The following is a 25,445-nucleotide window of genomic DNA, read 5'->3' as shown; positions in this document are numbered from 1 at the left end:
TTCACTGTGAATAACTCATTCTCTTCACCTCCACCCAGTTCTTCCAAGAAGGCCTGTGCACATAGAGGGTATAAATAAACAATTAAAAAGCAAGCAGCTTGGGAACGAAGATTCTTGGATCCAATACAGTGCACATAGTTCACATTATAAATAGGCTTGCCTAATGCAAAGACTTTCTTTTAAAAAAACCCACAGGTATCCATACTTCCACTGTGAGAAGACAACTCTTCAATCAAAATGTCTGAAATGATTTTTTTCCCTCAGGAGGCCATTGCGGAGATAAGTGGACTTAAAAAGAAAACAAAAAAAAACCCCTAATTTTGTTTTGTTTTTATGGACTGTGGAGTCCCAAGTCTGAAAACAATCTTGCAGATTTATTAGGAAAACCTGAACAGGATGTATAAGGCAACATTGAATATTTTTCTCTTTAAAAAATTTGTTTATGAAGCCCCAGTATCTGTAATTGAGTAAAAAAACAAAGTGTCTCTGTCTGGTATGCTAGGCTTTCTGGTATGAAATTGTATCTGGGGGTTTTGAAAACTGAGATGAGAGTATTACTCTATTACTGCTCCATAGGTGGGTTAAACTCACTTATTTTTGCTGTACACAGGAATGACTTTAAATTCAGGAGAGCACTAACTGCATTTAAAAAAAGCCAGAAAGCTACAGAAATTACACAAATAAATACACATTTTTTGGGGAAATTTAAACAGTGAATAAATATTTACAATCAACTTAAATGTCAGCCACATACTGTTCCACCGTAAGCCGTGGAGAACTGAATGTAAAAGTGTCATTCTCTTTATGAGGTGGGGAAACATTTGCTTTTAAGGCCAAGGGCTGACACAAGAAGATATGTTTTCCAGTATGTACCACCCACCCTCCCCCCCACCTTATTTTAATTTTTTTTTAAATAATTTTCTGTCCTCTGACATTTGCAATGACCCATATATTGTATTGTCCATGACTTTTTGTTATAAACACACAAATAAAAACACAGAAAGGTAGTTATTTTTTGCAAAGTATATTATCAAATAAAAATACAAACATTTAACAGTTTTATTTCAATAACAATGATGGGAGTGTTGCAAAATCTTAAAAGTTAAATTCAAATTTTTACACATGACCTTTGTATATAATAAATATCTCTTTTAAAATATGTACATTTATGCAAACTTGCTTTGACCTGATGACCGACATCTTCAGAACATTCAGTAACATTGTTTTTTTTTTCTACAGTGTGCAAAATCTTCCTTTTTTTTCTTTTCTTAGTTGTGAAATAATGTGGTGCTGGGCTTAAATAAAAGGCCGTGTTCTTCCTTTTAGGTAGAGGAGGACAGGTGATTGTTCATCTCACTGAAGCACTTCCACTGTGCTCAGATAAGACCTTGTGTAATTTCAAAGGCCACACATGAAAGGTAGTAATGCACAATCAGGAAAACCTCAAGGTTCTAAAGCATTCTTTTGCTAATTCTAAAAGTATTGTCATATCTGTATTGTGGTATTAAAAAAAACAGTCGTGTAGTGGAATAGAACATAACCATGATAATGAAATATAACACTGTGCAAAAACAACAAAAAACCTAAAGCAGCCTGGTTTTAAAATACGCATGATTTAAATGAAGTGGAATAATACTAGAAAAGTAAAGTTGGTACACCCCGTCAGGAAGGGGGAGTCTGTGGTCAAGTCTACAGTATGCCTGTAGTGTATAGTGTTTTAGTGTATGGACCAAATGTCTAACAATGAACAATGAATGGATATGTGGACAGTGTGGACAAATCAGGCCCCAATTTCGAGGTACCACAACGAGCACACTGCCAGACCACCCACTAAATGCACTTTTAATAAGGTAGTGACATCAAAGGGAGCTAAATATTCAATCAGGCTCCACCCACAAAGGTGTTCCTTCATAACCTCTGTTGCCAGTTTGGACAAGCTTTAAAGAAAGAAAGAAAGAAAAACAGTTTTTGTTTTCTACTTTTGTCAAAGAAAATAAAATGGCTGAAATGGTTTTAATCGGGATATGGGTCTATAACAAAGTAGTGTCATTATCTATGACATAAACACAGTTATTATTAAAAACAAACCACAATTAAATGGATGTAGAATTTTACTGCAGCCCCATAAGCAGAAAAAAACTGGTTTAATATTATGTAATTCATGCCCCCAGTTTCTTTTGGATGGGAAAGTTAACACTGTCGGGACAGACACAGTCTGTGAGGAGTTTGGTGTGTTCTCCCTGTGTCCGCGTGGGTTTCCTCCAGGTGATCTGGTTTCCTCCCACAGTCCAAAAACACACGTTGGTAGGTGGATTGGCGACTCAAAAGTGTCCGTAGGTGTGAGTGTGTGTTGCCCTGTGAAGGACTGGCGCCCCCTCCAGGGTGTATTCCCGCCTTGCGCCCAATGATTCCAGGTAGGCTCTGGACCCACCACGACCCTGAATTGGATAAGCGGTTACAGATAATGGATGGATGGATGGGACAGACACGTCTACTTTTGAACATAAGCTTAGTGGCCAAGTGGTTGGGCCAAATTTTAAATTAATTAAATCAACACTGTCCAGTTTGACAAGATTTAAAATTAGAAAAATGCATGAAATGCATTTGTACAAAGATTTCTAACATTTCTCATTATGAGATTTTTTTGTTTCTGTAAAGCATGTCCAACCAAGAAAAGTAGCTATCAGAATGCAAACGTCTACCAAAAAAAGTACTAAATTTGCATTTAATGCTGCTACACACAGAACATGTGATTTTGAGTTATTAGTTTGATATCTATGCTGTGATTTCAAAGCTGTTAGCATGTTTATCCTATACTTTGTTCACTGATGAATAATGTACAGATACCATAGGCCTATCACTCAGTCTCGACAGAAAGATCATTAAATAAGGCTTAAAAAGAGGGAAGAAAATGAGAATAAAAAGAGCCCATATAGAACAGATCAAGTGGATGAATAATCTAGTCGTGTACACAATAGTCTATTAGCACCCTCCTTTTACACCATTTGAACTGGTGTTTATTGTCACCTACAATTTTGCTAAAAATGTACCCAAATATAGGCCAAAAATGACAGACACACAAAAACCTGATCATTCCTTTGGGTCAGTTTCAGATTCAGTCACATGTTAAAGCTTAAATAGTGGAGTGCACTGTCCTTCAGTCCTCCTGGCCTTTCATTCAGAAAGTCTGTAAGCAAGAAGAGCTTTGGTCTCCTTTGTTTAGTCAGCTATAATGGAGAGGAAGGCCATGAGTCCCACTCCACAGAAGAGTAACAGGATCTGCTGTAAAGAATGTCTGAGGAGAGCAAAAAAGATCATCATGTGATGATATTACTTCTTGTTATAGCAACATCAATAAGGAGAAAAATGTGATATATACATTTCCACTTTAACCATAAAAACATATGAGGAATTGAATTGTTTATATGGGATTCCAAATGGGATCAATACCTGGGGTTGGTTTCGTCCAGCAAGTCAGGCACCACATTGACCAAGGCAATGTAGAGGAACCCTCCAGCGCTAAAGGGCAGGATCCAAGCAGTGGCATTCTCTTCAAAAGGAAACAATAACAGAAATGAGGGGAGGGGGAATAAAAAATGGATGTGTGAGATATTAAATAATAAAGCTAAAAATATCAAAACACTCATGACATACGTTTAGAGTGAAACGCTACCATGAGGCACAAGATGGACTTGTGCATGTAAGATATCATTATCATTTAAAATCAAAATAATTATAAATTTTGTGTATGTGTATGTTGTGTGGACATGGTCTATCACCTGCTCCTTGCTGTGATTGGGCAGAGAGGGCAAAACATGCCCCCAGAAGTCCACCCAATGCTGTAGACAACTGCATGCGTGCTGCACTCCAGCGGTCGAATCCTGCACGTAGCAAAATGGCAAAATCTCCCACCTTCACACACACAAACACACATGAATCATCATTATACAATTGGCCCATACATCAACATCAGATTAATAAAATGTATTTAACATCTAAATAGATTATTCCTGAAAGATCAGACTTCTGCATGCATTAAACACCACAATTTGTATACAAAAGCATTCATATCTGTGGTCATTCAATATGTATTGATTACTTAGAATGAAGAGCACTGCCACAGTGAGGAACGTGATGCTAATGTTATTGACCATCAAGTACTGAAGACTACACTTCATGTGCACTTAATACAGAGACAAAGAGAAAGAGACTCACCTCATGAGGAATCTCGTGCAGTAGGATTGCAAAGGTGGTGAGAAAGCCAACCTGTCAAAGCAGATGACAAGGCGGCCTTGTTAGTTCTAAAATGCACACCAAGCCTTTAATACAACATATGAACACAAAGAGGCTTTAACAAGTCTCAGTGGTAACTGTGCAGAGGTAGGAGATAGAAATAACGGCTTTTTATAGACCACATCATTTATAGAAGACATCATGTGATACCAACACACCATAGATACCCAGTTCCGCCCCCCCCCCATGTATTTTAAATGTGTTGATCTAACTTTTATATGGCTCCTTCACTGTGAACTTTAAATACCCTTGTACTCATTTTGTTTACAGGTATGAGTGTATGTTCTTGTGTAAGTGTGATAGAACTCATGGCATGATGTATATGCCATTCATTCATTGTCTGTAACCGCTTATCCAGTTCAGGGTCGCAGTGGGTCCGAAGTCTACACGGAATCACTGGGCTCAAGGTGGGATCACACCATGGAGGGGTCACCAGTCCTTCACAGGGTGACACATTCACACCTATGGACACTTGAGTCACCAACAACGTGTGTTTTTGGAACGTGGGATGAAACCAGAGCACCCGGAGGAAACCCTCACAGACAGTCACCTGGAGCAGGACTTGAACCCACAACCTTCAAGTCCCCAGAGCTATGTGACTGCGACACTACCTGCTGCGTCAATGTGCCGCCCTGTATATGACATTCTACTTTAAAATGTCTTCTATCTGTCTGTGAGCATTCTGATTTTGTGCAGTAGGTTTTTATACTTCTGAAATGTATATAATGAAATTTGACTATCAACCAATGGCAAATGGGTATCTCATGGAAGGCTTTACTATACAACACTTAGGATTTGTTTTGATTTTCTGTATTTTCAAAGCACCTTTGATGTCCTGTGCTAGACGTCGGCTACAATTTCTACCTTTCATTACTGAAGTGGATTGCCTTACACATCTACTCTCCTGAAAAATGAATACATTTCATTTAAATGGCCAGTTTGACTTGAAATTCAGTAAGTGAATGTTGGACGCAGACATTTGCCCAGTGCTGTTTATGTATCTGTTTTGCATCCAGTTTGTTTCCTCTCATGTACTCCCACAGCAGACATGCTGGGTGCCTTATGCTTCTCCACCTGGACCTTTCTTACTTCAGTAAGGAAAAAATGCTGCCATCCTATTAATATTACACAGCAGAACACACAGAACCCAGCACCTATCTAGAGTAATCTCTTCCTTTCTAATCTGTAAACATAGAAAGAGAATCCCTACTACAAAACATACTCTAAATAAAATCATTGACTAGATACAGGACCAGTGTGGCATTCTCCATCACTCAGAAAAGCACACTCAGCACCCTGTGAAGTTACACAAGTCAAAGTATAAATAAAGAAACAAGACAATATAATAAGCAGCATTAACATCATGCTTAAGCTCTTAACATGCTTCTCACAGAATTTATATTTTTGTGAATATAACAGTGGCTTTGTGAGTTTCATCAGTGGCATGTATGTATGAAATGGTAAAGAGCACAACCATTGACCATTATTTGCTGCATTTATCTTCTATAAAACACCCCCAATGAATGAGAAACTTGATTAGTCTCAGTCAACAAATTAAGAAGGCCAAACCCACATATCTAAAAAGAACACTAAATTGTCAGTGTATGCTGAAGTAGCAGCCACTCTGCATTATTCACTAAAATGCATCCCAACACACAGTGGAGTAACCCAACAGCTGAATTATGCAACGCAACCTTGCAGGCATCCAGAAGACGGGTGTGTGGCTTAGTGATACGGCTGCGAAAGCCATGGGAGAAGTTTGTTTGCTACAACAACTGCAAGCAATTGCAATTTTGAAAAAAGCAGTGATATAGCTGGAACGTGAAGCCAAACCCCTGCTGTCTGCCTCTGCTCAGTTAATGGAGGAACATGGCAGGGGCTTTTTAATTAGACTGGATCCAATTTGTTCTACTAGCTCACAGTAAGTACTAATGAGTCCAAATGTGTCTCAGTGTGACTAATCTCCACACTCTCCTACCTTCTTGCTGACTAGGAAGCTCCCTGCCACTGCCAGGCCGTGGGTGAAGTTGTCAATGCAGTTAGCGAGAAGGTTCAGGTAGCCACTCGTCTGGAGGAAAATGGACAGATTAACCTTATGATAAGCCACGTTTGCAGTCTACGACGATGTACATCCAAAGGACTACAATAACAGCTGTACAGCTAATATGGACTTAAAATGGATCAAATTCAACACCAGTGTAGATTTAACTGTACAGTATTAATGCTGGGTCAAGGCTCATTTTACACTAGTACATTTGTGAAAAGAATATTGAATTATTTTTGTTTGTTTAAAGTAGTGTTTGACAATGATCTGTGGTTATTTCATTTATTAATTCCTTCATCTTCCGTAACAGCTATATCCCAAACAATGTTGTGGTTTGTCTATGAGGTATCACTGAGCGCAAGGGAGGAACACACCCTTGACACTGTGCCAGTCGCTCTCAGTGTGGTGATACCGAATAGGCTTGAAAAATTTTTGAGGAATAGTGTGCCATTTTGGGGGGGGGGGGGGGGTGCACAGAATAAAATAACAGCAACCTGAGAGCAAAACTGTCACCATGACATAGCTGGTATATATTGTTCAGTAATGCTCAGCAGTATGCAATTTCAAAACATCTTAAATTGAGGGAAAACTTTAATCTAGAATATATGTATAGTTTTGTTCCTATAAAAGGATCTTCACATGATCCTTATGTTCCCTCCAAATATGTTGCCTGATTAAACATTTGGCAGTCAGGCCCTATTAGTCACCGTTATGTGTATGTTTCAACTCACCTTGATCTTCTCCGTCCCAGAAAGGGAGCTGATGTCAGCCTTTGGCTTAGGGTTGGAATTGTTATTGGAGAAGATACCATTTATTTGGGAAGACATAAAACAGTTGCTACGGAGATCTGCAGAGGAATACTACAAGAGAAAAACAGAGACGTACATAAGAAATAATGACAGATAAAGAACAAATGAGAAACTGCACTGACAGTGGAAATTCCACAAAGTTAAAAAGACATTTCTAGTCATCATAAGCCAAGAAGACATCTGCTTCCCTCTTGCATTTGAAATCAAAGCACTGCTGAAATCTAGGACGAAATAAGGAAAACATGAGACACTTCTGCCATGTCAGGCAATACAACGAATACTTTGATGAATTTATCTTAATTCTTTGTCTTTGCCAGAGGACAAGGTTTGCTCTGAAAGTTAAACAGGGGGAAACAAAAAACTCAAACACTTCAATTAAGACCAGACTGTTAAACATGAATCTCTTCCAATACAATTTAATAGAGACTGAACAAGCTTTGGTTTTCATGTGCTTATTTTTCCGTGATGAAACTGTGGGAAACTCATGTCTTGTTTCATTTTTTTTTTTTTTTTTTTTTTTTTTTAAACAGAAAACCCCTACCATTTTTTTTACACAGGTCTCCCTCCTCAGTTCCCCTCATTACCAAGGTTTCCATTTCACACAATTTGTGCTTTCTCTGAAACATGTGAAGTCAGTCACATGTCTTTTTTCCAATCTGTGGCCAACACTAAAGCCAATTTTGTTATGTCAGCTAATGAATGTGGCTTTGCCTTCTACAGACTACAGTCAATCTATTGCTCTGAATATTTTGTTAGTCCCCATTTACCCTGTTGTCAATGTTCATAATCCTCACAGGACCCCCACAGAGCATGGTAGATCCTTCTCAGCATTCCAGTGACTGTCACTGCACAGCAAACTGATGTGAAATGTGGTGTGACATTGTGTGCTGCACTGGTAAAACTGCAATACTGCTCGAGTTTTTATCTCTCAGTGTCACTGCTGGACTAAGAACAGTCCACCAACCAAAAGCATGCCATGGCCACTGATGGAAAAACATGAAAATGACTATAACTGCACAGCTACAGGTCTACAATAGAGACCAACCAGATAAGTTCCTCTACTAGAGTGGACAGTGTTTTTAAAGCACCAACAGCCGTATCTGATCCACTTATACCATGTCAGTGTCATTTCAAAGCTAAAAATAATATCTGCTCCAACAAAGTATGCAGAGAAGGGTCTGTCACTGCAGATTTACAAACTTCACCTATATAGCAAGAAGTGCTGATTAAAATGAACAATGAATGCAGAACTAAGGAAGTAATTTTTGTATATGTTTTGAGAATATATATGTTTTTGTGAATACCAAGTAAAATTCTATGCAAATCTACATGCCAAATTAAACGCTCTGATTTGTTGAGCACAAAAGACCTCAAATGTTTTCAGTTCAGAATCAAAGGAGGACTGAGTGTTGCTCCATATCCCTGACGTGTATTAAGAAGTATTTCAGCAGCTGTGGAATTCTCTTGCTTTGTGGAACAGGGAATTGGATGCTTCCACTCTTTTCTGGCTCTACTTTCTCAGCTGTGTTTGCTGAACCTCTCTGACTTCAGTTCACTGGCCTTTCTGTCTGCTGGTGGAGGGCTGGTTGCAGCTGCTTCCTGTTAGATTCTATTTATAGCCCCCATCACACCCAGCTCAGGACGTCAATCTACCTCACAGGTCTCGTATACATATACAAACACAGCTACTGTGCTTGTGAAGCAGGTGCATGAAAGAACCTAAATCAATGGAGAAAAACAACAAAAAAAAACATCTAACAAATGATTAAGCTACATTCACATTTCCAGGCTGAAGATACTGAACTCTTTTTATTCAGGGTTGTGTAGATATTACAAATCTGATCTTTTGAAATCATATTTGAGTCACTTTCTTATATGGTCCTAGATCAGATATGCATCCAACTTGTGGGAATGCGACATGAATGTGAACAATCAGATAGGACGTCATCTTTTTTTTCCTGCACGCAAGCACTGACAGCCACATACAGACTGGGTTTCAAATGGTTTCATGCTGTCTACATAGCGTACTGCGTGGGTGATTAAACAATGGCTTCTGTATCAACATAAAGGAATCATACCGAATGTTAGAAAATGGTTTTATATATATATATATATATATATATATATATATATATATATATATATATATATATATAGCTTATGTCTATATAATATTCAATTGTTGATTTTGTGGACACTGCCAAATGTATATGAATCTTGAATTTGTGAAATGTAATGGTGAAAGGCAATTATATTTCCCAATTCACATTCAACAGCAGTAAACCTCACGCAGATCTTGTTCTGACTTCATACTAAACCCAAATCCAACATAAAAACGCATCTCACAGGCGACACAAAGGTATGTAGGGGGTAAAGACAGAGAAGAGGAAGACATGAGCACAGCTGAGAGAAGAAAAACAAGGGAGTGAGCGGGGGACAAAATAGATGTAACACATTGATTATTGCATGTGTGATGATGATATATTTCAGAAGAGTTCAGTCTAGACCTGCAGACCAAACATAGGAACACACTGCAAAAAACATGCCGTGCATACTGGACACTCAGCCAGATATAAACACGCTTCAGTAGGACAACAGGATTGCTGCAAGCTGAAAAGGGCTCCCATTTACTTCAGAGCACAACAAGAAACTTAGTACATGGTGAATGCTGACCAAAGTCTGATGCAACATCCTGAAATTTAAACACCTTAAAAGCCATTTAAAGCCTTTAAACACAGCAAAAGTTCTTCTTGGATTGTGGATGGTACACAAATGACTACCCAGTAATGAGCAGTGAATGCTTAGAGAGATCCACAAAAAGAGATCCACTTTGACTTAAGTGTTAAATGTACCTTGCTTACTCTCTCCCTTATGCTTCTCTACACCGCTGACATGTGATGGAAAACACAAATAAAAATGTCTAGGTCTGATATTACTGTGTAATATCACTTCTGTATTCAGTGTATTTCTAGGCACATCAGTATGTAAATGTTATTAAATCCACAAACGTACCATGTGGTCAATATAGGAAAATTAAACTGTCAAAAGAGTGTGTTTTTTCATTTCGCTCTTTCTGAGATTTATGATTATATAATTCTGAGGAAATAAGACAGTAGGAAAATGGTCAAATACAAATCATATTTATTTTGGTGTCTAAAAAGCACACATATCCTTGGTGGGCATAAAACTATAAATAAATTTAAATAAATAAATAAATACGATTACCTTTTGCGATAGAAGGTTTTTCGTCCAACAAACAATGAAACACTGCCGTCAAAGAAAATGTTTCTGAGAAAGTGATTGTTACACTGTACAGGTATGGTGCCACCATGAGGCCCCGGACTGAAATTTCTCAGAACTAACCAGCACACTAATTTCTTGTATGTGCTGGCCCTTAGTGCCCAGTGATGGTTTTATAAACTCAAGTAAACAAGTCTAAGACAGTAACACATAATAGGACGGGAGATTTAAATACAAAATCTTTGAAAACTTAGACTAGTATTACTGACTAGGTGTGTATAGTCAAAGCAAATCCTGCTATATAATGCTATAACATTTGATGAGCCCAAACAAGGGGTGGGGGTGGAGGGGGACTGAAGGAGGGACTGCATGGCTGTAAAGCTGCAGTGTGCTTTTATTCTTTACCTCTTATTGTCTATCTTATCTTATTTTTGATAAAAGGCCCTCTGTGTGTGACCTACTGCTAAACTAATCTGTGCTGTAATGTTTCCATTAGATCTTACAAGTGAATGGCTTCTGCTGACAAATTTAAAGTTAATCCACTCTTTAAAATCTCTTTATCTCCATTCATATCTCAGAATAGTCCTTAGTCTAGCATTCATTTGTATGTCGCAAAGCTTCTCAGGTAGCTCATGAGCAACGAGGAAACTAGAAACCAAATCAGCGTTCTTCTAATCAGTTCACAAGAAATCAATAAGCTATTAACTAGAATACATGCTACTTTTAACTGTGTGTTAGTGTCTCTAAAAGCAAAAACACAATTCCTGGCATGTGATGAGTGTATCCAAGTGTAAGATGGAACCACACGGTTGATTCTGTTTTTTTGGGAGTGACAGCTTAAGGGTGTTTTAAGACTCCAGGCCAATAACAGAGTTCCCAACCCAGCTATTGAAAAACTCCCTGCCTTGCATTTTTTAGTGTTTTCACTGCTCCCATCACACCTAATCAAGGCTATCTGCTCATTGACAAACTGCGTGGAGAGCCAAATCTTCCAACAAAAGATGCTGAAATTTTAAAATGTTAACCAAATACTCACATTTTTGACCCTGTTCAAGGCTCTGCCCTCTGAAGAACTGTCTTCATCAGGAAACATCTTCTCCAGCAGCAGGAAGAACAGCATACCCACGACCACCCACAGCCCCTGGGTACGGTAGTGCTTCTGACTACCACCTATCCAGGAGAAACAGATCAGACACATTAATGTCTAACACATTACTATATTACCTACACATCTAAGCTTTATTGAAATAAATATTGAAAGAGTTGAAAGAAAGAATGAGAAGCTCAAAGAGGCTTGTGTAAAAGACAGTGAGCACTTCTCAGGAACTAAGGATGCTCTGATTATGTCCAGGGTTTGTTTATATATTAGCTCATCTTAAGGGGGAGCTTGTGTTACTAAATATCTATTCCTTAGTTGACATAAAACCTGTTTCTCATCAATTTTACTGATTTGAGTAATGTAACCACAGTGTCTGGTGTATCCAGAGCCTACTCCGAATCACTGGGCGCAAGGCAGGAACACACCCTTGAGGGGGTGCCAGTCCTTCACAGGGTGACACACATTTGCATATTCGCTCACACCTATGAACACTTCTGTGTCACCAATCCATCTACCAATGTGTGTTTTTGTATCGTGGGAGGAAACCAGAGCACCCAGAGGAAATCCACGCAGATCCGGGGAGAGTCGCCTGGAGCCTGGCGCTACCTGTTGCACCAAGGTGCTGTCCATTCAATAAATTGTTTGTTCTCAAACTTATACTAAAATTGGTTATGTTCAGTGCAGTCGTATAACTGTATTTCTGAATAAACAACTCTTAAAGGCTAAGCACCAGCTCTATGAAAGTGTCAAACAAATAAACACAGTGGAATTTGAGTTCCTAACTTGTGTTTATTGACAGTCAGAAAACATGTTATTTCTTACTAATTCAAGGAATAAGGTTTAAAAGACCGTTGGTCCCCCCCTCCCCCAACGGTGTTCGGAAACTCTAATAGGCGTCTTGCCTGTGACGTAGATGGTGGACAACAACTCTAGAAGTTGTACTTAATTTAATGCAAAATGACGAAAAGGTGTGTTGTTTTTGGCTGCAATCATTCAATATACAGTGGGACATCTGTGAACAAATGGCCCAAAGATCCCAAAATATCCAGAAAATTGACTAAATTTGTCAACTTTAAACGGGCACTTTGAAAAGGACCATCCGCTCACTCCGTTATCTGTAGCTCATTTCACTGGCACTTTTCCAACAATATGGGCCTGTAAGGAAACCAACGAAAGATGTTCAAGAGCCTCTGTAACATGGAGGTAAACAGGGTAAGGACACTTACTTCGCCTGTTTTAGTTGGTGGTAGTTAACGTTAGCTTGACTTGCTAAACTCGGTGGCTCAGATTATACTCGGCTACGTAGCTGCATTACGGAGGTTTAGTGTCAGATGAATTCGAGTTCGACTTCGATCACATTTACAAGAATAACGGTACCTCTACATTTGAGTTTAGCTTATTGCTAGGCTATTGTCATGAATAATGTTGGTTATTTAGCTAGATACTGTCATAACAGTCAGTCATAACGGTGTTTTACCGCGGCGTTGTTCAGCTGTTGTCCACCAGTGACGTCACGGTTGAGTTTAAGAATTTCCGTAGCGAGCTCGGGTTTTTCCATCAATTTAATAAAATGATCAGTTTTAAAGCAAATTAAGCTGCTATTTTCATTTTAATTCATACTTATATATGTCAGTAACTAAAATAATGTGAAATATTCATGGAGGTCCATTAAGTGGTGCCTAGCCTTTAACAATACTGCTACAGATGGCATATTTGCGTGGTGTAAACTTTTGCATTATCACAACTGCTAATGTTTCAAACTCACTGGTCAGACAGGTATGTTATGTGTTCACTTGATTTTAAAAAGGCAACCCCATTGAATAAAGCTTTCATGAATAAAGGGTAACAAAAGAACAGGGGAAGAACTGGGACACAGGAGAACAAAAGATAAAAACACAAGGTAGATCAATAGATGAATTTCTAAACCATGTGCAAGTAAAGGCTAAAAAAGACCTTTAATAAATAAGTTATAAAAGTCAGAAATTAAAGCGAGACTGTGGGGAAAAAAGAAGGAAAAATAATGGTTGAAGTTAATTACAGGGAGGGGGAAAACAAATCTGAGTGTTTCTTACTTTTACTGCATGTGTGAGCCCAGGCTTCAGGGAGAAGGTGGAGGAAGACATCGCCGAGGAGCCCACCAATTGCAAAGCTCAGCAGCCTCTTCAGCTTTTGACAACCAGCTGCAGAAAGAGCATAAGTGCTATTTAGACAAGCCTTTAGCCTTACCATTAGTCTCTGGCTTAACGTTCTCATAGGCTTGTAACTTGCAATATCACAAGATCCCTGAACATGTTAAATCGGTCATTAACAATAACCCGAACACCACCTCATGCACACAAACATATTATTACATACTTAACAGGATCTTGTCTGGATCATCTTTTAACAACAGCTTTGTGCAAGAAGTTCTCAGCTGATGACACCTCAGGTTCTGACCTCTTGTGAAATCAGTATACTGACAAAGTGCACTGTTCAAAATACCTCCTCAAAATGGCTTTTAAGAGCAAGTAGATTTTTCAGTGATAGCAAAAAGTCTTAATTTTTTCCTGCTTTTATAATTCAAGCTCTCTTTGGTACACACTTGCTGTCATTAAAAGTTCTACATAAACAAAGCTGACTTGACTTTCAATTAAGTACCTTGCTTATGGGCCTGTGGTGAATACATGAGAATTAAGACTCAAAAACTTAAAAGGCACCAGCGCTTGTAAGTGGGAACTTCATAAGGAATCACTTTTACCACAATCTGGTTCTGGTGTGATGCCCTAAATAACGAATCCATTTAGCACAACTATATAAAGTAATTGTATGGCTTAGAGCATCATTCATAAGCTATAGCATAGGGCACACCCTGTGTGCCATAAATACTAGGGCTTTAGTCACTCTACCCAGTGTATCCTGCATTTAGATGGCCAACTTAGATGTTCCGCTTGACTCATGTAATTCCTCACTGGAAAAAGACTTTTTTTTGTCTTGAATAAAGTGTAACTGCACTATTCAACCCAATTTTTTTTTTCTAAAAATAATGTACTTAAACTCTTAATGCCCCACTCTCAGAAAGCAACCTTCACTGCTAGAGTTGTTAATACATATTTCTTATGAACATCTACCACAATCAGAGACATGGGCAAGCCATGACAGGTGCTGAAATAGTTGCTCAGTGTTTTCCATGTAACTTAACTTTTGTCCACGTGCTGACACTATCCTAGCACTGGACATTACATCAAGACTCAAATGCTCGTTTGCTTCCTAATTAATAATTAATAAGAAGAAACTATTAACGAAAAGTAATGTTTTACCCAAATTGGTACAACAAATGCTGAAGAAACAGCACTATTTGGTTATATTTTGACTGTTAAGACATTGTTCGGATATTGCATGGAATCACTCAATAATCACGATTGCAAATGGTCAAAAACAGGAGCACTTTTCATACACAGTGTGTGTGTATGTATATATATATATATATATATATATATATATATATATATATATATATATATATATATATATATATAAATGCATGATAATTTCAGTCACATGACCTTCTCCTGAGAGGGGCCACAAATCACCTGAATGAAGCTTCTGTTCCATTATAAAAGGAGAGGAGTAAAAACCAAGATAAATTACTTGCATGCAAAAACAGCATTCCCCAGGACTTAACTGTTGGAACCGGTTTTCTTGTTTTGACCCAAACACTAGAACTGCTAGACCATTAAAGGTTTGATGGTCAGACTTGTCATTAGTACACAATTCATCCTTTAAACTTTAAAGCTGATGTAGTGTGGACCTGTTGGGGGTGGGGGATTATGTGGCAACTGTAATGATTAGTATCATTAGTTTTGATGACCATACAATCAACACAAAAACTCTCAAGTTTCAGTTGAAGTGTGTTCAGAGTATTTTTGATAACCACAAAAATGAAGCTCGGAAACATAACCAAATCAGCTATAACCAAATGAATATATATATATATATGAATATAGCAAGAGTTTCCAGCAACCTTTTAAAAGTAATGGTCACAATTTTAATAAATAACTCTTTATAAAATTGAGGATGCTTCCTCACCATTTACTAGATCTCCAGCATATTTGTGTTTGTATTTACTAAGCCCCAGTGTCTGTAAATATGTAATTGGGGAGGAGGAAGAAGAAAAAATATTTGACAGACAGTATCAGACATTAAAAAACATGAACCGAGATAAGGACATGGCCCTATTCCAACTTCATGGGTGGGTAATATTGACTTATTTTTGCTGAAGATTGAACTGACTCTAAATTCAATAGCGTGCTAACGGAACTGTTTTTACTGTTCAGGGTTATGGCAGGTCCAGAGTCTATCATTAATCACTGGGTACCAGGAAGAAACTAAATGTACAGGGCATGTATCAATCAGGGGGCATCAGGCACTCCCAGAGTCCCTCTCACAACCACACCTGTGGACACTTCTGAAAAGCCAAGCAACCTACAAAAGGTGTTTTTTGGTTTGTGAGAGGAAACCACACAGAAATGGGGAGATCACACCCTACTCCTCACAGATAAAGATCCAAGGTGTGGTTTCAATCCACAAACCCAAGATTATAGAGCTGTGTGGCATGGACACAAATGCAGAAAAGTTAACAAGTCATCAAATTATTTGCACACCTACCTTGCTTTGAAATATTGGCTCAATATGAAATGTCTGATGCAGTGAATTTGTTTCGCACAAAAATCTGATGTTAATATTAAAAGAACACTGTGTATCCTCAAGGTGGGAAATGTTTGCAAAAACTGTCCAGGAACAAAGCTGGAATTAAGAACCATTTAACAGTCAACTAGTAAACAAATATGGGTGGTGAGAACAAAGTCAAATCAAATGAGGTTTATTCATTATTACATCACATTAACACAGGTGTGAGGTGTGTGAAAAACAAGTGCAAAAAAAAATAATAATAAAATAAAGTAAAATAAAAAAAATAACAAAATATAATGCAGTACATACAGAACGTAAAGTATGTAAGTGATCCTTACCTTCAGTTTTCAGGGCTGCTCCGGCCTCAATTGGGATCACAAGGAGGGGGAAGATCCCACTCAGACCCACTGCAATTGAGCCCACAAGGGAGCAGAACCACACATCAACACCCTCTCTGGACAACATTTTGGTTAGGGTGTGAAAGCCTAGGATCTCTTCAGCACACCAGGATACTGGTCCAGGAGCAGCGGGAGCATGAGCCAGGGCTGTCTGAATAATCTTCTTCCCACTTGATGATGAGGTGGTCGAGAGAGCTAGAAGCGCAGCACCAACAAGAAGCGCAGCTAGTGCCCACACGGGCCGACCAGGTCCGGCGCTCATAAGGCCTGACCTCTGCACAGCACTTGTCAGCAACATGTAGGGAGCTGCAAGGCAGAAAGGAGCCTTCATACACACACAAACACACACACACACACACACACAGACATATATGAGGTGGGGTTTGACATTAGGCATAATAAAAGGCAACTCTAACATTTCACAGAGGTGATATTAAACACAGTTTAGTAAAATTATACTGCAATTATTCTTTTTAACCCTTTGATTGTGTTAATTTTCTAGAAACAGTTCTGTCCCTTGCCAAACTTATCAGCTTATTAACATTATCGGGTTTGAGGCCTGTCAGGCTGCTATTCATTGGGTCTAGATTTCAATGTTTGGGATAGCCTTAGGACATAACAAACTACTCAAAATATGACTGTGCATCAAGTATGAGGGAAGCGAAACTCCAGGACACAGCAGGCTGCAAAAACCAATGTTGGGCTAAACTAACGTAATACTATTAGCACAGCAAGGGGCTTTAAATACTTTTCAACGTTAATATGTCTGGTATGTGGTCTTCCGCCATAAAATCAGCAAAGCGTCAGTCTAAACAACCCGCGTTATTCTTTTGTAGTATTAATCCAGCTCCTTGGCATTTCGTCGTTATAACGTTCGCTTCTTCTTCGCCAGCTATTGGAATTTTGCTTTCCACATTAAATACTGTAGAAAGATGTGACGCCTTGTGATTCCAGGTCCTTTCACGCAATTTTAACGCCGTTAAGTTAAAGTTGTTTCTTTCCCCTCCGCGCAGGACGCCAGAACGTAGCTGCTGCACAATTTAAGGTGGAATGGAAAATTCGAGTAACTTCGGCTCCACGCTGTTCGGTGAACATGTTTAAAAGCTAACGGTATAGAAGCAACCTTACCATAACGTAAACAAACCTTTGGAGCTTGATCACAGCAAATGTGTGCTCCCTGGAAATGCAATAGTTTGTTCTTATCTGTTGTTTTCTTCTCTTACTCTTACCCTATATCGCTCGCTCCGGCTTGTCCCTGCCATCCAGCTGTAGGCGGTGGGCGCTGCTGAGCTGGAATTCGCCGAGCTTAGAGAGAGATGGAGAGGGAGGGTTTATCAGCCACGTCTCACCAAGCGGAAGAATGAGAACGGGGAATGAGAAGGAGGAGGAGCGGTCTGCTGGAGCAGATTCTGGCGTCCATTGGATACAAGGCAGCGAACACGTTTGTAGGTCAATATATCCTTCCAATTCTTTTGAAGGCACCCTGCATTGCCAGTTTATTTATTCTTATTATTTTTAATTTAACTCTAAAACCCATGCCCGAGCATTTCCGTCTTGAAACAGCAGTGCTTTTAAGAAAGTCTCGGCGAATTCTTGTAGATGGATTCAAGTTTATTTTCAAAGAACTTAAAGAGAAAAATATGCAATAAATATGAATAAAGGAATATACATGTAAATAAGTACATGTCAAGCCATATGTACTACATATAATAATGCAATATCTATCTATCTATCTATCTATCTATCTATATATATATATATATACCTACAGAAAACCCACAGGGAGTACACACTAAACTCTAGACTAGACAGTCACACGTAGCAGGGTTTGAACCCACAACCCCAGGAACCTACAGAGAAGGTTAACGACCAATAACGGTAGCTCTACAGTCAGACCGTCCAATCAGAAGATTTTAGGCATCTTCACCACGCCCCCTTCTCACTCAAGCGAACCAAACGGAGTAGGGGAGGGCGGGACTAGTTTGTGAACGAAACGCTTCTCGAAATGTAAGCTCTAGAAAAACAAAATCCCGGACGTTTGTGAAATTCTGCCCGGACGTCTGGTCCCCCTATTGTTGGGTAGTTTCATGAAGCAGCCTGCAGTATAAGTAGTAATACAATAATGGTTTTGGAGTTATTGAATCTCTAAATCTATGTACAATTAACTTTTTAAAGCATACATCACAGAGATAACCTCTCTCTGCAGCATGCAGTGAGCATTTTAAGCACAGGCGTCTGCCTGGTCATAGTAATATTGATATGATATAGACACATGTATACAAATATTTTCTTTAGTAAATAGAAATGAAGACTAAGGTCTCCATTCATCATGGGGTTGGATCTGTAGAGGGTTACTCAACTTTTCCTTTGTAATATAAATGTAGCCACTAGATGGATCAGTTGTCTGACAAACGTGACTAAACGCGTGTGCACATTGCTACCACTGGGTGGCTGTGTGATAACGCAGGATGCACAATTGGCCAGTTAAGTGCTGTGGTGAACGTCATCATAAACAGAAATCAAGCTCAAGCTTAGAGGAAACAACCATAGCTGAATCCAGAATTATATTGTTGGAGTTTTTTGTTTTATTTCTTTATTTTTCGGTATTTTAGGTTTAGTGTATATCAAACAGAGGGTAAAAAGGGACCATTTTACCATCTCATAAATATTTATTAACCCTGTACCAGTCACAAGGAGTTATTCATAAAACTTGAATTACATTAAACTAAATATGTAAAAATATAGAATCATGCAAGAAAAGCAGAAACACACATGCAACAGCAAAATCAAACTAAAGCAACAAAACGCAGACAACAAGAAACGCACGCAAAAGCAAAAACATACGCACTAAGGCAAAAACACACACACACAGTAAAGCACAGATGCAAAAGCATATAGACACACAAATACTAAAACACAAAAGCAGAAATGCACACAGATACAGAAACACCCAAAAAGCATCACACAAAGAGCACCACGTCCACTGTGTAACATGGTGGTGGCAGCATTATTTTTTTGAGCTGATTTTCTTGAGCTGGACTGGACTGAGGCTTTAGTCATTGTGGACGGAATTATGAACAGTTCCAAACATGAGTCAATTTCGGCACAAAACTGCAAAACATCTGAAGAGGAATGAGAAGAAGGTCAAAGATTGGGAAGAGCACAGTCCTGAATCTATTTTAAAATCTGTGGGGTGACATGGAGAGGGCTGTGCATAGGAGATGGCCTCAAAGGCTTGACAGATGAGCAAGGAAGAATGAGCACGTCAAGATGTTTCATATTGACTCCTACCCAAAAAGACTGAATGCGCAGGAAAAAAAAAAAAAAAAAAAAAAAAAAATATATATATATATATATATATATATATGTGTGTGTGTGTGTGTGTGTGTGTTTGTGTGTTTCTGCTTTTGATTGTATATTTGCAATTATAGGCCACAGTAAAAATCCCATCATGTCCCCAAATTTCGTATATATAATAACACCTGATTCATTGTGAATTAAGAACTCGAGACGAAATTGGGAAGAATATAAATAATTGGGAAAGCACTTTTGATTTGTCTGATTGGTTTCCTTTCCTATGATTTGATTGTCTAGTTGAATTTTGACTTGTGAGTGTTCATTTAAATTCACCTTTTAAGGAATGCATTGCTTAAGCCAACTTTAAATAGTAAGATAATCAGCCTTACGCAAGATTTCAGGCAGCAGCATTAGGGCTAATGGCAAAGATTTTATCAGCTATTTCACCTGGATAAAAAACATAATAGTGCTTTTCAAAGAAAAACATGTATCTCCATTTCTGTGGATTTTTAGTTTACTACATAATTTGAACACAACAGCTGCCATGTGCAAGTTGCATGATGAATGACTAATGCACTTAGTATAAAATCCTTTTACATAGAAAGTTAAGAAGAAATTTTCCTTCTCTTCTAAAACAGTGATTTTGGAGAACAGACCATATACTATAACAGCAAGCATAGTTTTCGTGACTTTGATTATCTATTAATAAATATGACTGTCATTATTTCTACATTTATTTAGAGTTTACAAATGTCAAATTCTAGGACAAATGTCATAGAGATATCAGTATTCAGAGATCTAGCCTACACTATCCCTCTACACTATTATTTATTTATTTATTTTTTAATGAACACTTAAAAAACATATTTATTACAGGAACAAAAGCTATATATATATATTTGATACATGCACAAGGATTGTAAAGAGCACCATTTCAGTTTTTCATTTCCATGCATGTGGAAATTAAGTTTTCATTGATAAGGACTTATACAGTATACGCTAATTAAACTGGCAGTATGAAAGCACGCATGTCCAAGTACCCACTAGTATCCACAAGATACAAAGCTATCAAACCTAATCTCTACTCAAAGCCATCAGGAACATTATATATTGGATGCCTAAATTACATATTTATATAATTAAAATTTCTCAAAAAGAATGTATCTGTCAGAGTTTGTGTTTAGTGTGCTGACTCATATATTAACTGACTGTGGTTCAGTGTTGTGTCTAAACCTGACTCAGTGTTTTGTCCTAATTTGTCTACTAGTGACAAGTACTGTGTCCATGTAGAGACCAATAGGGAGTTAAGGTGCTCCATGCTCCAGATGAACAAAACACAGCATTTGTGAGTCATCCTGACCTGACTTAAGCAATGCATATAGAAAGAGGAACAACTGTGGAGCTGTGGGGCCACAGGACAGGGCCTGAGAATTTGGGACCTGTGTGTGTGCGTGTGCCTGTGTGTCTTTTTGTCTGTGTGTATGCATTGCGGTTGTCAGTCATGCTAGATCTGTATACCATATAAAACGAGCAAAGTTCAGAACATATGACGCTTAGTCACACTCAGAAGTGTTTATTTGATATACCACATCTCAGCTGGTGCTAAAGTAACATGAGTTCCTTACTTTATTGAACAGATGGTATCAACTCCTCTTCACTCTGCATACCAAAATGTTCACACAATCAGCCCTCAGATGTGTATATACAGAATATAGTACAAAGTTAGCACCTACAATACAAAAGTCAGACCAAATTTCATGTCAAAACTACCAACAAATTTGTGATTAATTATTAGTAGATACTTCAGAGAAGAATGGATATGAGATGTATTTGTAAGGCCTGTTGGACCACCACCACTGGCACCACCAGATAGATAATGCTGAAAGATTTTGTCTGTGAGAGACAGGAGAAAATCAAGTTTTAATGCTTCATTCTTCTTTCAGATTTAAAATAAAGCAAACGTATTACAATTAAAAAAAGGAAAAAAAAATATTAACAAATCAGTGTGTTGTTGTTCTCAGAGCAATGGACCGATCATTACAGAGCCCAGAGATGATAATACATTAGATATTTGGATTACATTATTTTTTGAGAAATAACATGCATAAATATTTTAATACAGAACTTCAGAGATACGGAAAATATCCCTGCGAATGTCTTTTAAAAACTGTGAGCAAATCTGTAATAAATGGTGGCACTGTGCTGCAGTGTCACTGTCACAACGCTTTAGGTTCCTGGGGTTGTTGGTTCAACTGAGTCACTGTCTGTGTTGAGTTGTCTGTGTTCCTGTTGGAGTGAAGCCTGTAATAAATGAATATTAGCAATGGAAGCTGTAATAGAAGCAAAGAAAGGATAATGTAAATGTGGGATAAATTGATTAGCTGTTGAGGCTTTTTATTTTCTCCCTGATATTGAAAAATTAACCACCTGTACTTAATGTATGTTCTCATTGACAGCTCTAGCTACAGCAGCATTATATAGTAAACATTATAATCTTAAAGGAACTTTCATAACTTTTTTGTAAAGAACATATGCTAAACACTATACTAAAGGAATTAAAGCATGTCACTTGCTTTGCTAAAAATGTATTTAATAAACGATTCTTTGAAGAATACTTTTTAAAGGAGATGTGCAACATCAATAACCTTATTTTAATGAGATGATTGGGTAAAACACTCTTTTGTAAGTGGACATTTACTGGCAAGCTGGCCTAGGTGTCTGTTAGAGCAGATGTGACCACTTACGCTGGACTTTGGCAGGAAGTAATGGGCCTAACAGGAAGTGTGCTTTGTTAAGATAAAAAAAAAAAACATGCAGCCAGGCTTAGGTCAGCTGCCCCCTCCACAACAAGAGATGATATTTTCACCACAGACAAATACACGTGTGCTTTCATAGGCAGTGACACACCTTTGATGTGGCTGATTCTACATGAACAAGCCACAGAGATAAGGCCCTGGAAGGACACCACAAGAGATTAAAAAAATTCAGCATGTATGTGCAGCGATTGCTGGGTGAAATCTGCATTGAGTTATTATCTTTTCCAGCATTTCCAGATATTTGACAAAGTACTTGTGCATATTTTGGAGATTCTAAGCATTTAGAGAATCTAAGCATGGCGGCACGGTGGCGCAACAAGTAGCGGCGCTGTCACACAACTCCGAGGTCCTGGGGTTGTGGGTTACAGCCCTGTTTCGGGTGACTGTCTGCGAGGAGTATTAGCTAATCAAAAATGTCCATAAGTGAGAGTGTTTGAGTGAATGTGTGAGTATGTGTCACCCCGCCCAGTGATTCTGTGTAGAATCCAAACCCCCTGAAATGGAGCTGTTACAGCCAATGAATGAATGAATCTAAGCAAGTATTGAAATTAAAATTGTTGCTTCACCATGTAGTAAACAAAATGGTTCCATATCCAATATAGTTTGTAGAGTTTAGTTTTTACTCTGATTACAGCTGGATACTTTGAATTACGAGGTTGATCAGTAGACGAAATAAAAACATTGCATTGTACATGTTAAAAGCTAGAGAACACTCTGCACTTTAAAATGACATGGCATGAATATAAATGTATAGTTAGACGTCAGCACCATTATATAACAACCACAGCTCACAAAGTTACTATACCTCTGACAATGAAACTCAATTAACTTGCTTAACATACTTGTGAGTGATGTTATATGCTCAATCGTTATCTGTAACTGCATTTACAGTTCTGGGTCACTGTGGGTCCAGAGCCTACATGGAAGTATTAGGCACAAGGCGGGAAAATACCCTGTATGCTGCGCCAGTCTGTCACGGGGCACCACACTAACACCTATGGACACTTTTACATGGCCAATCCACCTACAAATGTGTTGACTTTGGGAAGAAACTGGAGCACCCATCCACACAGGCACAATGAGAACAATAACATGATATTTAAAAAAATGTAAAAGATTTCTCACATAAAAGCATCTTGGACACATATTCCCTAATATAAGCATTATACTGATTGCAAAAAAGCAGTCTAGAATCACTGGTCTATAAAATGGTCCAAAATTCAGTACGTCAATAAATAAACGTTAATGTCTTGTCTCCTGTAAAACGATTCCTGTTCAGAAAAAATAAATTAATTAAAATGTACTTCGATTACAACTACTAATATGACTCAGTGTTTTTTTGTTTTGTTCTTTTGCAGGAGTATACTGGAGACTCCCATGACGAACTATGGGTAGTCCCTCATCTTTTATGGAACATCATCTCTGGTATTACGACAAAAGCAGTATGGAATCAGAGCTTCATAGAAACATGTTCCTCTTTTCTAAGATCTGATTCACTTTAAACAACATATTTTTAAAGTTCTCATTTACTTTGATTTTAGGCTGTAAATTGGTTGTAAATGTTAAATGAATTCTTGAGCCAGAAAATCTTTCAAATACAACTGGGCATCGATACTCAAACTGGGTATACGCCATATTCAGTATTCATTTGTTGTTGAAATTTGAGGTTTATTTGGCATTTGTATTTATTATTTAAAGGTATAAGTCACCATAAATGATAACAATGCTATGGGTGAACAAAAGATATTTTATTAATTGTAGAACGCAGGCCTAAATCTATTAGATCCATGTGTATATGCCCAAAAATCACCCTTAATTTTCAAAATTTACATATGGTCAAAACTGCCATTAGGTACAAACTAATATCTTTTCAGTTACAGGAAGAAAAGCAGAAACCATACATATATTAAGGCTATGACGATATCCAGAATGAAAACTAAAAGTAAAAATATTTATTATTTTGACTTTATTTATTCACAGATAGTAGCTTTCAGATTTTCAAAAAATCGGCAGGGATATTTTTCCACTCCTCAAAAGTTTAATTTGCAAATGTTTCTGAGGAAAGCTGATGCCTACACATCCTTTATGACTCATAGGATGGGGCTGAATCATCATTAATATTGCATTCTGAAGGAAGAAGTCTCTGAATCGAGTGCTGGTATATAATGGTGCCTGGTGATGTTCCTCTGTTTGGTTGATTTTTAATGGCATCATAGATTTGTCCTTTGCCACCGTACATTTTATATACTTCTGTTTGTCAGTACAGTCAGCAGCGTTTGTCAGAAGAGGTAGTAGCAATGTGTTGGACCCAGCTACATTACTGTTCAAATGTAACTTCTGTTCATCATAATATATTATTTCTAAACAGATATATCCAGAGCATTCACAACTTTTTCACTCCGGTATCTCCAAAACGCTGTAATTAAACCAGCTAGTGAATATTAGTGTGTTTGTATGTGGTTCAAACACATTTTGGGAACAGGACCTTCATGTAAATGGTTGTCTCCTAAGGCACAGATTTACGAGACATCATGGGCAGTATGGCGTCCATATGGACACAACCATAGAGTGGCATCTGAAGCAATATAAACTTTCTTCTTTTTTTCTCCCATGTCTAAGAAGTAAAAGATTTAGGCATTTTTTATCAGATGTTGATGAATTTGGAGGTCTAGTATTTGCCACATAATTGTAAGAAACTCGTTATTATTAATATTATCATTATTATTTTACTTTCGCTTTCATTATACCACTTTTTTGTTTCATATCAAATCTCTTCAAAAT

General features: G+C 38.0%; 1 protein-coding gene and 1 long non-coding RNA gene across 4 annotated transcripts; one reads left to right on the top strand and one right to left on the bottom strand.

Annotated features, from left to right (window-relative positions):
• Positions 1-1,062: 1,062 nt before the first annotated feature.
• Positions 1,063-17,914, bottom strand: LOC136676695 (zinc transporter ZIP13-like). Of its 3 annotated transcripts, none has more exons than XM_066653875.1 (10): positions 17,781-17,914; positions 16,492-16,876; positions 13,558-13,665; positions 11,423-11,556; positions 7,069-7,197; positions 6,272-6,361; positions 4,216-4,266; positions 3,780-3,912; positions 3,451-3,550; positions 1,063-3,295 (listed from the first exon to the last, which is right to left on the bottom strand). In XM_066653875.1, exons 1-10 carry the CDS (start codon positions 17,811-17,813, stop codon positions 3,220-3,222), a joined length of 1,239 nt encoding a protein of 412 aa, XP_066509972.1. In that variant the 5' UTR covers positions 17,814-17,914; the 3' UTR covers positions 1,063-3,219. The 3 variants fall into 3 exon arrangements, with proteins under 3 accessions (XP_066509972.1, XP_066509971.1, XP_066509974.1); XM_066653874.1 differs by having other exon boundaries at positions 16,492-16,857; positions 17,781-17,887; XM_066653877.1 differs by having other exon boundaries at positions 17,696-17,816.
• LOC136676192 (uncharacterized) lies at positions 17,393-24,369 on the top strand. Its single transcript, XR_010796254.1, has 3 exons — positions 17,393-17,661; positions 17,818-17,996; positions 24,023-24,369. It is a non-coding gene; the product is annotated as an uncharacterized lncRNA (long non-coding RNA).
• Positions 24,370-25,445: the final 1,076 nt, after the last annotated feature.

Source organism: Hoplias malabaricus, chromosome X2 (assembly GCF_029633855.1).
Source record: "Hoplias malabaricus isolate fHopMal1 chromosome X2, fHopMal1.hap1, whole genome shotgun sequence".
Taxonomy (NCBI): Eukaryota; Metazoa; Chordata; class Actinopteri; order Characiformes; family Erythrinidae; genus Hoplias; species Hoplias malabaricus.
The sequence above is the reverse complement of the archived record's forward strand: the minus strand, read 5'-3'. Positions and strand labels throughout refer to the sequence as shown.

Bases quoted from the DNA above. Each gene is read 5' to 3' on its own strand.
- LOC136676695 (XM_066653875.1), bottom strand. From the start codon at position 17,813: ATGGCAGGGACAAGCCGGAGCGAGCGATATAGG. The intron at 6,362-7,068 runs GTGAGTTGAAAC...ATTTTCCTCCAG, and splicing joins CTGGGACGGAGAAGATCAAG to ACGAGTGGCTACCTGAACCT. The intron at 3,551-3,779 runs GTGATAGACCAT...TTCCTTTTGAAG, and splicing joins CCAATCACAGCAAGGAGCAG to AGAATGCCACTGCTTGGATC.